The 13,588-nt window shown below is 41.3% G+C and overlaps 1 protein-coding gene across 7 annotated transcripts in view; it reads right to left on the reverse strand.

Moving 5' to 3' along the window:
• LOC113026379 (transcription factor SOX-6-like) overlaps positions 1 to 13,588 on the reverse strand; it is a 106,344-nt gene that overhangs the window by 25,721 nt on the left and 67,035 nt on the right. For all 7 annotated transcript variants that reach the window (XM_080303771.1, XM_080303770.1, XM_080303769.1 and 4 more), the window contains 2 exons: positions 6,221 to 6,341; positions 5,193 to 5,272 (listed from right to left, as the gene is read on the reverse strand). In XM_080303771.1, the coding sequence (XP_080159897.1) occupies positions 5,193 to 5,272; positions 6,221 to 6,341 (201 nt within the window). The remainder of the gene's footprint in view (positions 1 to 5,192; positions 5,273 to 6,220; positions 6,342 to 13,588) is intronic.

The following is a 13,588-nucleotide window of genomic DNA, read 5'->3' on the forward strand; positions in this document are numbered from 1 at the left end:
CTCTCAGAGCGATATTAAACACAAACAGAAGGGGCCTTGCCGCTGAAACAAAGCCCTGATGTCACGCCGCTTATTTTCCTTGGAAGGTACCGGGAGTGCTCGGTCCAACCCCTGGCGATATGAGATCCCTGTAAGAATGTGCCTTGAATGACTGGTGGTGAGGCCTCTCGCGTCAATCAAGCCGACCACAGAGTTACTTCTGGTGATGCCTGATATTCTTACAGCTCTAAGGGGAGCAGGGGCTGGGGCAGACACATGAGTCCTTGAGGTAAAACACACAGTTAGGATCTCACACCCATGTCTGCACAAACACACACACACGCAGTGCTTTTTTCCCCCACAAACACACCCACAGCTTTTGTGCTGCGAGCAGCGATTCTGTCAACGGTTACAAATATGAGGAGGGAACTGTTGAACAAACAACAGACTGACAATAAGAGCTTTTACCTAATTTTTTTTCTCTGCTTCTTCAAGACACTCAGAGATTGATTGTGTACTGGGGAAACCAATCTGCAGCGTAAACAACACCAACCAGAGTTCCTGCCATTCAGCCAACTCCCGAGGGAAGACAATGCTGCAATTTCCTAAATTGCAAATTGACAAAGAGGGCCTCGAAGTGTGTCTCAGCTGTCCAGACTATTTGACTCTTTGGATATCAGTGCCCATTTGACTAAAATCCAAATCATTAGTCTGTCACTCTTCACACACGTGATTATTAGCATTTTTGCTTTCTCTTTTTTTGGAGGGGGGCTACATCACTGTAATTCTTTAGAAAACAAAGAGAAGGTGATGATGTTTTGGGTGTCTGCACCTCTGTTTGGACTATCAGATCGTAGTCCACCAGCAGCCTCCTCCATGCTCAGACTGCTCTGTCCCATTAGGGCTGAGTGGAGACTCCCTTCAGCTGGCCTCTTTTAGTGTCCAGCTGCTATTGATCTCAGGAGTGCAAAAAACAAATGAGGTTTTGTCTTTTTTTCAGCAGGTTCGTTTGTGTGTGTGTGTGTGTGTGGGGGGGGGGGGGGGGGGGGGGGCATGGCCCGGACAGAGGGCAGACTCTAAATATTGCACTTTTGTGTTAAAAAAGATGGTAAAACAGATAGAAAGAGAGACGGGCTGCATAAAGACCTCTGGTTCTCGCTTTTATCAGTCTGTATCAAACATGTTTCTCGTGTATGACAGAGAAGGTCATTCACGCTTTATGTACAGTGTGTTGGCAGTCGGGCAGAAATCATTACCAGGGGCCACATTAAGTTTCCTCACCTTTGTGTCCGTGCCTAACACTCACTAAGCATGGAGACACAAAGCTAGAGATGCTTATGATTTCAGCAAGAATGTCTGCTAAGCAACTGTATGTCCCTCGCATTAGCGGCACACAAAGAGGGCCTTTCTTCAGCAGAAATCTACTGTTGTGAAGGGTCTATTGCAATGCTCTGGAAACAATTGGATGGATCAAGTTCCCACGCCAATAGTGGAACATTTGTGCTATCAGAATTGGTAGGTCAGTTCATGATGGGTCAAGGCTTGCTTAACAGCCTTTACCAGACAGCTTAGTAATGCAGATTTAGATGATTTATAAAGGTGTATAGATATAGATATACAATATAAAACTTTTCAGACGGCACTTTCTGATGGTGACTTTTCCTGTGTGAAATTATTCTTTCTGACCTTCAGTGCCAGCCAGCTGTTTGAATGAGGGCTACAGGGTTCAACTTTGAAACATCTGGAGCAGTCTGACTACAACATCTGTCTATCCTGAACTGAGCATCGATTTGGCATTACAAATGTTTGATGCCAGCTGGTGTGTTTTGACTACAGTATGTAGCAGAGGAGGTTGATAACACAGAACAAATACAATATCATTGTCTGTTTATGGTGCTAACACGATAATGCACAGTTTCCCTTTTTCACAGTTAAAGCTGCATCCAGACTAGAACTGATTTGCCTGTCGTGCAGTACTTTAAACCTGACAGCTGGTATCTGGCTACCCAGGTAACCCTCTAATGTATTTACTACAAGGTCACATGTTAATTAGTGGCATCCTGCGTTTTCAGTGGTGGTCGCTTCAGTCGCTTGCCTGCAAGTTTATCTACGGTCCCGCTCACTTCGCTGTGCCAGTAGTTATCTGTAGCCATTGTAGAGAAGTGCCGTTCGGTTTATATAGTCTCTGGTTGCTACGTCACTCCTGCAAATTTACTGAGACTATCTAAAATTAATAGAATAGGTAAGGCCTCAGTTTGTGGCCTGTCAAGACATCACATCAATTTTACAGTAAATGTAAAATTGATTTGATGTGAAAGAGTAAAAGTAACTACTGTAACCAAAGATAGATTCATATTTTATATCCATACAGATTTTTAATGTATGCATCATCATCATCATAGGTGATGGTAGCAGTAACAGCTGCTCAAATGCAAATATGGATCGATCACAACAGGACAGATGAGCAACAAAATGTGTCAGCTGTCACTGCTGGATGATCATATGTTCACTGCATATTGAAATATTGAAAGCAATATGCTGCAATGTTGGGAAGAGCATCAGAAAGCTGCAGCTTATATACTGAACGCGAATACTGCAAATACACCCAGGTCTTGTAAAAATACTAACTGATATCATAACACTACGCAGGTCTTTTTGTACATTCTGCAGCCCACGTTACTGCCCCAAACGGTGCACCTTAAACATTTTATTGATGCAAATGGACTAACTAACAAGACAAGTACCATTATTAAATCTCATCATCAGGATTTCTTTTGACATTATTGTCAAAACAATATTCAAATATGCTGGAAACCAGCACTCCATCTCCTAAAAAATTCCTCAAATAATTGTTTTTTTTCCCAGCCTAAATACTTCCTCGGTCTCGCTGCTTTTTTTCTTTTTTTCTTGGCAGTCTCTGACTTGTTTTCAACCGATGCCTTGATGAGAAACTTCCTCTTTCATTCAGATTGCTCTCTCTGCCTCTTATTCTCTGTGTCTCAGGCAGTGTCTAAACGTGAATGAGTTTGCGTCTCTGACATCACTCATCCTCTTACCTCTCACTCACCGTACAGCTCTTTTGATAATTTCAAAGCCAGGAGTGGAGCCAGGAGTGGAGCCTCCCGGCTCCGATCCCCTCAGCGCAGCACGGCGCTTTGCTAAGTCAATAGCGGCTAATGAGGGCCTCGATAAGCGAAAACCACAATACAAATTGAATAAACTGGGATAAGGATTCTTGTTATATCCAAAAGGCACGCTATGGTAACAACTGACATGATGAAGCAGTATTGTTTGCCAGTGAAAAAGCTCGTGAGGGCTTTTGTTTTTTCAGCTGACGGTAGGTAAAGCAGGAAGTGTTAATGATGTGTGATGTTATGTTGTGAAATTCCAAAGCATCTTTAGGGAGTCGAGGTTTTCTTCGTTTTTATTTCACTGATTTGCCCGCTCCCCTGGAAATGTGCTCTGTGATAACCATTATGGATAAGTGCTATTCTCAAAGCACATGTGTCAAGCAATAAAATATTTGATGAATTGTGTGGGCCAGGTGTTGTGCTGTTGGGTTGGGAATTCCTCTGTGATTCATCATAACAGCTTTTGTCTGCCACAGCTGACAAACAGCGGATAAGAGGGCTAGCATTTTGGCAACCTATGGAGCATCATCTTCAACCAATGTGTCACGTTGCTTTATTGAAAAAAAGAAATCAAATGTACAGGAACTCTATTAAAAGTATGAAGAAAGCTCCTGTTCCAGCTTCTGTTTGTATTTCAAGTTCTTTTAGAATAATGATTTGAGCTTGTATGGAATTTTTTTGGAGGTAGTTGCGAATTTTTTAGAGAATAAAAAAGGTGGGAATTATGGTTAGGTTTATGAAAAAGCAAAATCAGAAAACAAATAATGGCAGCAGACAAATTACTGTGGTTGCAGGTAATTCGTTTGCTTCATTTTTTTTAAGGTCAGGACCTACAAGCTGCACAGAGGACACCTCCAAGTGTGGCATTTCTCTCTTTCTCCCAGTTCTTTTGATAACAGTAGACCTTCTGTCTGCTTATTTAACTATGCAGCCATTGTACATGAAGTTATCACTTCACATGCAAAGCATCTAGTTCTTTTCTATATTGTAGCTTTTGCCAGAGGCTCTTCCAAGGTTAGGTCTACCAGACACTCAACAAGTTGCACAATAGCCTTGGCTTCTTACTCATGACGTTCAAAACAGAAAAGATTTCAAGCTAGATATAGATTAATAGACTGCTGTGTTCTCTAAGACCGCAATTGATGGGAAGTATTAATTTTTTTTATTTTAATCAACATGTCATGTTATATTTTTTTCTCATTTGGAGTCTTTTTTAAATTTATCTTTTGGTGTTTTTCTTTCTGTTCTTTATTCCTTCTCACTAGACCCTCTCCTGGGTTAAAAGAGGAAACACACAAACAAGGCAGAGGTGTGTCATTCAATACACATCACAAGTGCATAAATGATTTACATATTTCACTCAAAACCCATCTGAATACCACCAGCCCCATTTCTAACCCATCCTAAATAACAGCAAATAGATTCATCTAAACTACTCAGCTAGTTCAATTTTTGCTCTCATCTCAGCTGCTGCTTTTATGTACCTGTCAGTCAGCACTCTGGTATGTTCCCCTAAATGGCGAACAAACAGTCACCCTTTTTTTCTTTGTCTTTTTTTCCAGACGTCATACTTCTGCTGCAGTTGTTTAACTGATTTTTAATGCATTCACTTAAAGACTAGACACAGACTCTGTTCAGTGACTGAATTAAAAGAATTATTAGTGGCACTCTGAAAAAGTATACAGCACAAGTTGGACAAAAACATTTTAATCATGTTATGTCAAGTAAAGTCAGACCTTTGACAACAAAGGCAATAAGATGTTTGAGTCATCGCCAAGTGTGCGGGAGGTTTCACATAATAATACTATTATTAACTGAATCCAGGTGAAAATGAAGCATATCTTACAGAAAAACAGTCACACCCACCAACTTCCACACCCTCACTTTTCATCACTTCATTGTCAGACAGCCTGTTTCTGGTCTTGTTTCAAGTATGTGATCATTTTGTTCTGGTAAGCCATTACTCACGTGTTTTACACAGTTTTAATTTAGAGGAAAAATATCTCTCTATATTCCAAGTAGTATTAAATCACACACACACATTTTTGCTTGTTTGTTTTGATAAATTAGTTTGTGTCTTACCTGTAGTTGTAACGGGCTGAGTCCAGTCGCTGCTGCAGCTGCCATTGCAGATGGAATGAACTGCATTGGGTAATTCTCACCTGTTGAATAACCAAAACAACACATATTGTAGAGCGAGGTCGTGGGGGGTGTACTGCACAAGAACTAACCTGCTCTTTACCTTCAGTCAGGCCTCTCTGTCTCTTTCGCTCTGTCTCGCTCTTTGTCTCCTTCCTTACTCTTCTCATGTTTTTATTCATGCCAAATGAACCATGAAGGGTCACAGAAATTTTATTCAAAGGTTATTAACGCTTGCTGTCGGCACACTCGAGTGCTTGAGACCAGAGCGAGCAGAGTTCAAGTCCAGAGCTTCCTCATTGTGATGCACTCATAAATTCATATATGAGTATGTGTATAACCCCTACTGTTTGTCCTTAAAAGGCTTTCCATGTCCAAGCCTTTGTTGAAAACAGACCAATGTCAAAGGAGAGTATACAATAATAGCTTTTTAATCCCTTTCTTCATTTCTGCCTCTCTTTGCGGCCTCACGGGAGTGAATGCTCATGCAGTAGGAGTAATATTCGTATGACGGGTCAGTGCTGTACTGTGTCAGGCAAGCACCTGGAGGGATGTTTGCAAGAAAGGAATGTGCAAAAGACTTGATGAAAGCAGGTGGTGCAGACAATCCAATGAAGTGCGGTGCATTTCTTTCTGTGGGCGACTTTAAGTGTTTTTTCTTGAGCCTGTTTGTGCAAAATCCTTACGGTCTGCCGAAACATGCAGTATGCATGCCCTTATTTAAGTGCAACGTACGTGATTTTTCTGAGTGCGTCGCCCTTATGTCTATATTGTTGGGTTGGTGTGCAAAAGGTGAAAACTCTTGGGAGAAAGAGACAGAGAGGGAAAGCGTGAAATTCCATGTTGCAATACATTGGATCTCTGCGCTAATTTTCAGAACATTCCTCACCTGACACATTTCATTAACATAGACTGGGATTCCACTGCGTGTGTGTGTGTGTGTTTGTGGTGGGGGTGGGGTGGGGTTATACCTGGCTTATAGGACATGCCTGGTGGGAAAAGGAAGCCTTGCTGTGCTGCGGCAGCTGCAGCCAGAGACCGCTGGTCGTGAGGAAACACTGGTATCATCAGAGGAGGCATATGACCCTGGACCTGGGAGAGAGAGACAAGAGATGAGAGATATCTGCCAACTGCTGTATCCATTAAATAATACTGACACACAGACACAGATTCACAGACAACAACAGCAAAAAAAAAGCTCCAAGATTTACCAAAAAACTCAAAGATTTGTAAAGAAGAATAAAAATCATGAGCAATGATAGAAAAGGCAGATGAGAAACGAGAAAATCGCAAATAAACAAGGTAAAGAGGTAGAAACAAAAGCAATAAAATAAAACAGAAAGTCAGCAGAGAGAAAGAAAGAATGATTTAAAATGAGAAATCACAAAGGAAGGTTAAAGTGAGGAACGATAAAGATCAGGATGAAAGGAAGGGGAAGACAGGGAGAAGGGAAAAAACAATGCAGGCAATGACATGATCAACTGGTGCATCGAGTTGAAGAACAGAAGCCAAACAACAAATTAAGACGTATACTCTTAAGAGACAAGTGTAAAGATGCCAAGAAAAGGCCTTTAAAACAAGAGAGAGGTTAACAGCTGCCTTTCATGTCAGCTTGAAAGGCTCTTAAAATCTGTGGGTTTGACTAAGTCAAGACGCCGAGGGCTTGAACTGAAAAGAAACAAATCAAAGATGAGCCTGCAGGAATCTATTAGGGCTGACTGCGTTAAACCACCGGACGACCCCACTTTCTTTCCTTCTATCTCTTCCCTTTATCGCAGTCTTTTCTCGTTTTGCATTTTTTTCCTCTGGTTGCCTCTTCTTTTTCTTAAAAAAATGCCCCCAAGGATTGTTTGTTCAAATGGCTTATTAAGAAATATAATTTCTCTCTTTATATCATTAATAGAGCTCTAGAAGTTACTAGATAACTAATGTTTCAAGTTTAAAAAAATAATAAAAACAAAAACCCTTGAAAAGGAGAAAGGAAGAAAAGAAGGCAATGTCAAAAAGCCAAAAAGTCCATATTAGGGAGGTCAAAAATCAAAGTCAATCAAATAAATGTCTGATAATAACTAACTTTACTATTAATATTACTATATTTTCTTCTCTGTGATTGATTCCTCAATTAATCAACTTGTGAGGGAAAAAAATCTCAAAGTTTCTTGTCATTTCATGTCTGCTCTTCATTATTCTGGCTTTATCCTGTTTTCAACTTTTCTTTTGTGACTATGTTACACTTTCAGATAAATGTTTTTAGACACTTCCCTCCTCCTTCCATTTCCCTCCTCACTTCAATGCCCTCTACCTCCATTTGTCTCCTTTACTACCAATTCATTGACAACGCTGCCCTCTCCCCTCCCACTGACCTCCCAGGGAAGGTTCATCGCTGGAGCTCAAGCATACACAAGCAGCATGTCGCATGATTACTGTGCATATGTGCAGCGGGATTGCCTTGCTGAATTAGTTGAATAAGATGACCGTCTTATGCGCTGTTCGTGGTTAGTGTGTGGATGGATTGAAAGGCTTGAGGTAGAAAGGTTCAAAGTTCCATAGAGAAGGAAAGAATTATTTCTGAACTTACTGTGTTTGCTCAGGCGATTAATTGATCAACAGGAAGTACATGGACAGATTTTTTTTTATATATACCTGATTAATGCTGAAGAGCATTTTGCTCCTCAGAAATGCTCTCAGAATTCATGAGAATTTTCTGAGAAGAGTTCAAAACTCTTTTTTATCATTGTTAATTGGATATCAACTGGCTTTGGGCTATTGAGTAAACCAAATAGAAATACACTGCTTTGTCCATTCCATCCATCCTCTTCCCCTTATCCAATTCAGAGTCACATGGGTGACTGGAGCCTATCTCAAGTGCCACAGGAAAAGATGCAAGCTAGACTTCGGACCGGTCACCAGTCTGTCGCAGGACTAACACAGACAGACAGACAGGCAACAATTTGCACTCACATTTTCACCTACGGTCAATTTAAAATCACCAGTTGGTTTAAAAGTATATAATTGGTTTAAGAGCAGGCTTCTGCGCACCACTTCAGACAACTACATGGAACAGAGCCGTAGTGCAGCAGCCCTGGTTCAAGTCTGACCCGTGGCCCTTTTCTGTGTGTCTTCCCCTTCTCTCATCACTGTCCTGTCTATCTTCACCACTACACTGTATAATGAAGATAAAAATGCTCAAATGTGTGTGTCTCCACACATAGCCCTGCCAAAACAGAGCATGAGCCACCAACTTGCATGCTTGGTCTGGTATGTGTGGAGCTACAAGTGCCACCTGAGCAGCTCCTCTGACAGCACTGATAGGTCACACAGATAAAAAGCCTGATATCTCAGGAGGCAGTCATCACACACACAAGCAAACACACTTGTAGGTCAGTGTACTTTTGAGGCATTCCTATAAACACACGCAGGCAGACAAGAGGGCCGACGTCTTGTGACACAGACAAAAGAGAATGAAGAGAGAAGAAAAACAAGTCTGTGTGTCCGAATGGCTAAAAAAAGAAGGAAAAGAGTGAAGTTGGGGGGTGTAGGTTATAGAGTGGGACAAAATGCCCCCATTCATTGTATTCCTCTGGGAACACTGGGACTGACTGGGGCTGCTTCACTAGCGCAAACACACAAAGATCTCCTTTTACCAAGGGGAGGGGGGGGGGGGGGGGAGGTTGGATGAATGGACTGGGGAAGGTGGTGCTGCAGGGGCCCCCCTCTGCTCAGCCACTAAGAAAACACGAGGTCCCCTTCCTCTAACTGCCCACCAGACACATCGACATACACACCTAGGCAACAAGGAACATGTGTACACACGCAGACACACACAGAATTAATGGTCCTCTTGTGTAAGGGCAGCAAGGTTAGGGGGCAATGAGTATGTATGTGGTCTGTCTGTACACTGATCTGTTTGAGAAACAGAGAAGACAAAGAAACATAGTTGCCTGATTGCAGCAGGTATGCACAAGTGGATTTGAACCAGTGCAACACTAAACTTGACATTCACAGCATCATCCACCGCTGCAAAGTATGCATGTAAAGTATGTAACCAACTGAAAAACATTAAGTCCTGAAGATTTTGGTGATGTTGCTCTTTGAGTCAACTTTAAAATGAACAAGGAAGAGCCAAATCAATATGTTTTTATTGTTATTTTTAAACTTAGGTTTAACATACTGCACATCATCTCACTACCGTTCTGTCAATATTTAATCTTACCTTATAAATATTGCAAAAATATTTCCACCACTGTCCAGTGCATCCCCAAAACAGGCTTAATGTGTAGAAAATTGCACACTGATGTTACTGCATAATACAATAACTGCAGGTTACTGCAATTACTGTAATTTCTGGCATCATTTGGGAAAATTTCCTGCAACAAAAGCTGCTATTCCAGGACTGCCAACAACTGCCTACAAATTAAATTAAAAGAGGATCGACTTATCAAAAAGGCATGCTTAAAGAAAGACAACACTTAGTTACAGCCAGCAAATATGGCTTCAGAGATGCAAAATAGCTTACACAGAGAATAAAACTATAAAAAAACTGGGGGGAAAATACTCGCTGAAACACATAACCACACATATAACAAACTCTACAAGAAGCAAGTGCTACAGCACATGTACACACACACACAAACACACACGCACACAGTAATTAACCATAGGCCTCGAAGAATAGGAACGTTTTTGAGTTTGATTTAGAATGTGGAAACAGTTGTGATGGACCTCAAATCAGCACACAGCTCCCTTCAGAGAGCAGGACCACAGTAAAGTGAAAGCACCCTAACCAGACTTGGGTCTAATTCTGGGCACTACTATATATTCTCATGGACAAGCTCCTAACCTAATTTTCCTGTAACATCTGAACGTGTTGCACCAGCTGAATAGGTTATAGGTATATTTACTATGAAAGCAAGTAGTTAGTGACTATGTCGAATATTTCTAATAGCTCCGTTTTCAGCCAACTAACAGTGTCACACTGTGGTTCTGGCTAATTCACTTCTGTGTCGGTATAGGACAGATAACTGTGGGGATAAAGGCTGGACTTTAAAAATCCAGATTTATACTGAATGCAGTTTTAATCAAATGTTTTAGTGTAACAAAAGTTTCACTAACATAACTGAGAGCTAACCAAGTGTGAAGCTCATCAGTGGCTATAGCTGGTTTTGGACAATGTTGTGCTTCATTTGGATTATCCAGCTGATATACAAACTCAAGTTAAGATTATACATTATGATTTATATATTACGAAAAGTAGCAATTTTGTTGATGATTTGTTAGCTATAGATACTTGAGGAGCTAATGGTGCATTACAAAGGACCAAATATCAGATCACAACGTGGTGCATCACTCCTTAAAACGAAAGCTGATCAGTAGCTAAGGTGGCCCTGAGAGGCCAAACGGACTGCAATTTAAGAAAACACCAGCAATAAGAAAAACGCTGCAAAAGCACACAAAACACAACCCAAATAGGAAAAAACGAGAACAGAAATAGGAAAAAACAGATTTCCAAAAGCACAAGGGAAGTGTTTCTGGGGAGACAATAACCCGACGGACCAGTTGCAGGAATCATGCTAAGAATTGCGCTGGGAGACACTTAAAAGAAGTGGAGGATCTATCGGTTTTGTGAGGAAAGAACAGATGAGCGGTAAGTATGTTAACCTAGCTATTAGCCTAAAAATCCGACATCAGTATCATATGAATCATGATAAAACACACCTACCATGTTTTGGGTTCCTGCAACTGGTCCGTCGGGTTATTGTCTCCCCAGAAACACTTCCCTTGTGCTTATGGAAATCTGTTTTTTCCTATTTCTGTTTTCATTTTTCTATTTCTGTTTTTTCCTATTTCCATTGTGTTTTGTGTGCTTTTGCAGCCTTTTTCTTATTGCTGGTGTTTTCTTAAGTTGCAGTCCGTTTGGCCTCTCAGGGCCACCGCATGATAGAGTTTTCCAAGGTCTTTTCATTACCACCTGGTTGTTGTGCATGCTTAAAAAAAGTTAGGGTATACACAACAGTTTTAAAGCTGTCCATAAACTGCCTTTTTGAGACAGGGTGTATCACGTGATAAATGCAGAAGTGGGGCTAACACAGTTTGGCCTCCAAGCCAAAATCACCACGAGAGCAGATTTTTTTTTCTTTCACTATCTTGTTACACCCACGTGAGCATAATGAAAACACACTATAATTAAGGACACAGAATTACTGTATGCTGCTTATAGGATTTTTATTTAGGCGAACACACAGGTTAATAGATTGGAGGGAGGGCCACTGTAAAATCGGGAATTAGGCATTTTCCATAGCTGGTGAGTCCAATCGACGTTATGGGCTTTCCATGGCTTTCCGAGTCATTGTGTCTGAAGCTGTATTTGCTGATGTAGGAGCTGCCTGTCTATCTAAGCCATTTCCTTGCTCCATTAGTTCTTATGCATGTGTGTGAGTGTGTGGATTATTGTGTTTGTGCCTGTTTGTGTTAAGGCAGGTTTAACACCCCGGCTATTTGCGATCTCACCTTACATCAGCACTTTATCGACAAGGGAAAAGCTTTAGGTGATTAAGAGCAGCAGTGATGAATGTAGAGAGGGGAAGATCAAATCTATTGTGATGCATAAATAATTACATCTGAAACTTATTTAGCTGTCACAGACTGCCAGTACTGTGTCAAAATCCTAAATTATGAACGGCGATCAAAACCATATCGTAGCTTGTAGTTCATCACTGTGTAAATAGAAGCCACATTTCAGCAGAGGGCAGCACACACAAATCACGGCACAGGATAGAACAGAGTTGAAAATATGAAGCAAAAACAATAAGAAAGCAACACTCGGAGACAAGATCTCAAAGAAAGAAAAGGAGGAGGAGGGGAGGCGAAGGAGGAGACAAGAGTTATAAATGAAGAACAGAGAGAGAGGGAGGAGGAGGAGGAGTGCGGCTTTGCAGTCATTAATTAGCCCGTTAGCTAGGGCCCAGGCGGTGCGGTTAGGGCCTGTGCCTTTGTGGGCCTGAAGGAAATGGGCCACATATGAGAGCCATTATAGGAACCGACTTAACAAAGACACATGCCTGTCAGCCACCAGGCTGGGCTGGGCCACTCTGCCCACGGCACACAAAGAGCCCGCCACCACTGTTTGTGTGTCTGTGTTTGTGTGTTGGTGTGAGCACGCGCACATGTGAGCGTGTGTGCGTGTGTGAGTTTTTGCACATGTGTGTATGTGCACATGTATGTATGTTTGACTGTGTATGTCCTAATGTAGATAATTTGATATCAAATGGCTATAATATTGTTATTGCATAAGTACCATGTGTGAGTTGTTATGCACGTGCAGGCATTTGATCTAATAACATCTGCTGTGTAACATATTTCTTCATACTTGTGTATATGACTCGGCGTGTGCAACCATATCAGAATGGGGCCTTCGGAAACGTTTCTTTAACCCGTGGACATCCCCCGCTGGCCCTCCACACCATTTAAAACCACATGACAGGAAACCTGGGTCACTTTGAACTATGCTCCCCCACCACACTAGCTGACAAACACACTGACACCATCCTGAAACAGAATCCAGAGAAGCAACAACAAGTTGCAGAAATGGAAGAGGGAAAAAAAGCAGTGGAAAACAGCTCCCACTGACTTTTCATTGTCTTCCATTCAGAAACCAGATACACATAAGTCACAGTTTTTCACAAGTCAGCGCTGATCTATAAAACTTTCAGAATCTATTAGGCGTCCAAAAAATAAATGCTAATTAATGACTGATGGTTGGTTGGATGAAGCAATAGATAGCATGAGCTGTTTGAAAGTAAACCCCATGCAGTTTCAACTTTTGCACTTTTCTAGCAGAAACTTTGTTTAGGTTCCTTATTTTTTCCATCTGGACGGCATCTAGTGTTTCAAATTAAGATATGAACAACAACTGGCACTTCTAAAAAGTGGTTTTTACCACACTGAGCCCTATTCTTTCAGCTGAAACAGTAGCATTTGGTCAGCTCCTCAGAGTATTGGCCTGAGAGGAGCTCAGGTCTGGATTTGATAAGTGGAAACAGACCAGTGCACCGCCGCCTGTGTGTTTAAGGCCAACACACATCCGACACAGCGTAAACAGCCCGTACCCCAGTGACTAAACCCTGGAGCTTAGCCATAATAATTCTAACTCTCTGTACAGTAGATGCACCATGTGCTGCTTTCTGCGCTTGGTTTGTTTGCTGACAAATGCTATTGCCTTAAAAATAACTTAAATAACAATAAGATGCAGCACAATTTTTTCAGTGAAAGCAAATGTTTTTTTTGTTGCATTCATTTTTGTATATTTATGAAAAAGCAGATTGCAGTAATTCTGGCCTTTT

The sequence above is a fragment of the Astatotilapia calliptera genome, chromosome 7, assembly GCF_964374335.1.
Source record: "Astatotilapia calliptera chromosome 7, fAstCal68.1, whole genome shotgun sequence".
NCBI lineage: Eukaryota > Metazoa > Chordata > Actinopteri > Cichliformes > Cichlidae > Astatotilapia > Astatotilapia calliptera.